At 33.4% G+C, this 3779-nt stretch overlaps 1 protein-coding gene across 1 annotated transcript in view; it reads right to left on the minus strand.

The window, feature by feature from the left end:
• The window catches only part of Gpr158 (G protein-coupled receptor 158), a 503792-nt gene that overhangs the window by 18369 nt on the left and 481644 nt on the right, over window positions 1-3779 (minus strand). The window contains exon 8 of the mRNA XM_004641901.3: window positions 887-1025. Within this exon, the coding sequence (XP_004641958.2) occupies window positions 887-1025 (139 nt within the window). The remainder of the gene's footprint in view (window positions 1-886; window positions 1026-3779) is intronic.

Here is a 3779-nt window from a genome sequence, read left to right on the forward strand (position 1 = left end):
GATTCTTAGTGGTAGACATTACAGATATTGGAAGCATAGCATATATAAGTAAAGTCAACCTACAAATAAGACATTTTGCAAACTTGTAGTTTTTTTAATTCATTGTCTATTACTCACTCCCCATTCAGTCCCCCTGACTTAGTGTTCTGCAGATTTAATTATAATTCAATCATTTTGTCCTTTATGACCACACAAATACAGTTTATTATAAATATGCATACAAAATAATTTAAAGGTAATATGTTAATAATGTCTTCTCTGGGGTGGTCTGATTATAGGGGTTGATCTTTTTTTATTATTTCTCTGTAATGACCACCTATTGCCTTATTAATAAATTTTAAAAATTAATTTAAGATATAAATTATTTGCTTATTTCTTCTGAAAGTATGTGGAATAGTTAGAATTTGAAATCCAATGATAAAAGCAGATTTAATGAAGAAAACTGAGAAAGTGAATCTAAAGGAGAAAAGGATTTTTGTGCTACTACTTTAAATAGGTTTAACTTGTAAGGATAAATCAATAAGTAAACATGAATAAAAATAGATCAATTATCCATGTTTGTATTATGTTCAGTTTTATGTCTTTATAACATATTGTGTCACACAAAAAATCCCATGATATTTCATAAGTGGTTTAATATAATATATAAAGAACATTGAGACAACTGTCAAAATATATAAGACAGAAAACTAACACAGCAGAAGGAAATAGGAACAACAAAGTTTAAAAAACACTAGTCATTTGCCATTTTCTATAACAAAAACTTATAAAACACTACCCTTCCTAAGCCTTTCCAATATGTATCTTATTCAAATTTGCTATTAAATTAAACTGCATCATATCAGAAAAATGGGGCAGCTGTTTAGTAGCGCTATGTATTACTTACCTAATTGTGTGAAATATAGCAGAGATAATGAGCTCATTGTGAACTGCGACAGCCATGTAGCGGGGCTCATGAAATGCTGAGGGGACTGTCCTCACTGCATAGCAGAGATAAACACCCCACAAGAGGAATAAAAATTCAGCTGTGAGAAGAGCAAGCAAGCAGCTTTCCATTAGTCTCATATTTGGAGAAAACAATTAAATTTTAGCATGCAGCTTGTCAGTTACAGAAATATCAGTTTACATAGACATAGATGCTTACAAAATCTCATTCACATACAAATACAGATGTCCTCTATTTCTAAAATTTATCTTGTATATAGAGATTTTTTTCAAAGGCATACTTTGTTGCTAACAACATTTGAAACATGTATATTAAAATACATATTTAGAAATATATTATGAAACATATGACATATTAGAAATATATAGAATACTTGACATTTTTCTAAAATAGCTACAAAATAATTTTCCACAATTCTGTACTTTAGTTTAGGATGTACATAGAGGGCTTGGACATGACAAGGTTTTCAAGCAACAAAAGGCTTACAATATGTTTATAAACAGCTTCTAGAGATTTCAGTTCCTACTACACTTAGCTTAGTTCAGAAGGTAAAAATATCCTTTGCCAGCAGTGTGAGAGCATAGATTGCTAAACATTCAATGGCATGTTTTATAAATACAATGCTGCTCCTTTCCCACATGAAAGAAATCACATCTTTTGTGGGTGGAGTGTTAAAAGATGTATTAAAATTCAAAATCACCTTGTTTGATTATTCAAGCCAGAAAAGCTGGCACAGTGTAGTGGCTAAGAGTTTCAGAATCACTCTCAACCTTTGGAAAATTAGCTCTGACACTAACTAATCCAGCACGACGTAAGGCAGTTTATTTGATGGCCTCTCTGGCCACTGTTTCTGTATCTGGATAATGATGACAATAAAAGTACATATTTGATAGGAATGTTTGCTAATTGAATGATGCATATAAATGCACTTAATATGGTTTGTGACACACAGCACATGCTAAATGGTTCTTATTATTAAACATTTCATTTGATTTTTCCTCTTTTAATTTTTTTTTTTTTTTCATGAACCGGGAGCAAACTCAGAACCTTATGCTTGACAAGCAGGCACTTTTGCCACTGAGCTCTATCCCCAGCCTCTCATCTTTTTTTAATTTTTAAAGAGAATAAAGAATAGTTAAAAAATTGGAAATGATAAACAATTTCACTAACCCAAATAATAGGAATTCAACAATGGCTGTTACATTGCACATTGTTGTCTTCAAAGTAGTTGTTCAGATTAGCAGACATAGCTCATTATGATCAATCATCTTCATACCTCTTGTTATCTTAGTGACATGATTTTATTGATATATAATATCTAACTACTAAAAAGAAAGCTTAATTGGAGAAACTAAAGAAAGTGTAATTTGGAAAAAAACATTTAATCAGACACATTACCTAGATGTAACCTTCATGTATAGTGAAATAATGATCTCCACTGAAAACATGATTATCCATCCAAAATCCAAGATGTTTTATCTGCCAACATTTCAGAGTATTTCTACAAGCATTTAAACATTAGTGTCCCAGTTATTGGTACCTCTCAAATAAAACAATCTTCCATCATCTATACTAAGTACTTCTCCAGATTATCCAGAATAAGGTGGTCACAGACCACATGCTGAGAATACTTTCTAGCCACTCTACTGGACTGAGAAAAAAGAATTCCTTTCTTCATGTATAATTCCTTTGCCAGATCTTTTACCTCTGTCCCATAGCATCACTATTGCCTTCTTTACCTTGGCTTGAAATGAAATACATTTCATTTCTGTACTTCTTTTTCAAGTGTTCATATGTATCACTATATAACAGCCACAACTGTAATCTTTGCCCGAGCCCCATCAACTCACTTTATTGCTGAATTTTTTTTCCAGAGCCCCTCAACACCTGATTCATTCTATCTTAATCTATTCATTTTAACAGTGCCAATTCATTGTTCTGAAATCCACTGTGATCACTTCAGGATTTCTACAAATCTCTGTATGTACATTTGGGTTAACCTGTTCATATTTCCTTTAAGAGTCACCCACAAATCCTTACAACCCTGGAAATAATTCATTTCCCCAAAGGGAGATTTTGGGGGTTCCTGCTAAGGCAGACAATCCTTACTTTAAGACTTTCTTGCTGCCTTGGCTTGGTGTTATCACCCCACATTGCTTAGCTTTTTGTTTTAGTTTGGTTTTTACCTGCATATTTCTTAGTCCCAGTCTTCCAGTCTGATCTCAGAGTCTTGGGGCAGCCTTTTGTGAGGTATCTATTCATCTATATCCAAAAGTCTTCAGTGGTGCATTATTATTTGACACATCCTTTATCCTGGCATTCCTAGCCATCTTAAAGTGACTTTATTCTACATAGCTGACAACATCTTCCAGTTCTTTCCAGTATCAACACTTTGAGCTGAACTTGGAGGTCTCACTGTCCTCTGAACACTCCAAAACTGGTCTTTCTGAGTCACTATTCACATTATTGAGCCCCCTGAAAGTCTACTTCTAAATCTGAACCACATTTGTGGTGCTCAGTTCAATACTCATTTCTGTCCCAAAGCCTCTCAAAATGATTTTAAGCTACACTGAATTTTCTTTCAACTAATCTCTTGTAGCTTTTAACTATCTATAAAACATGATGCAGACAGTAATAACATATAGAAAACTGTTTATGGATTCTTGTTAGACAGTGCCCCCAGCAATCACCTGAACTAATTACAACTAACCTTAAGGATAAGAATTTAGTCTTTCAATAATTATTGTTGGGCTGGGGAGATGGCTCAGTGGAATAAGTGCTTCCCTGGTAAGCACAAGGGCCTGAATTCAATCCCTGGTTCCGCAAAAAAAAA

This window comes from Octodon degus, unplaced genomic scaffold (genome assembly GCF_000260255.1).
Source record: "Octodon degus isolate 3935 unplaced genomic scaffold, OctDeg1.0 scaffold00145, whole genome shotgun sequence".
Classification (NCBI taxonomy): domain Eukaryota; kingdom Metazoa; phylum Chordata; class Mammalia; order Rodentia; family Octodontidae; genus Octodon; species Octodon degus.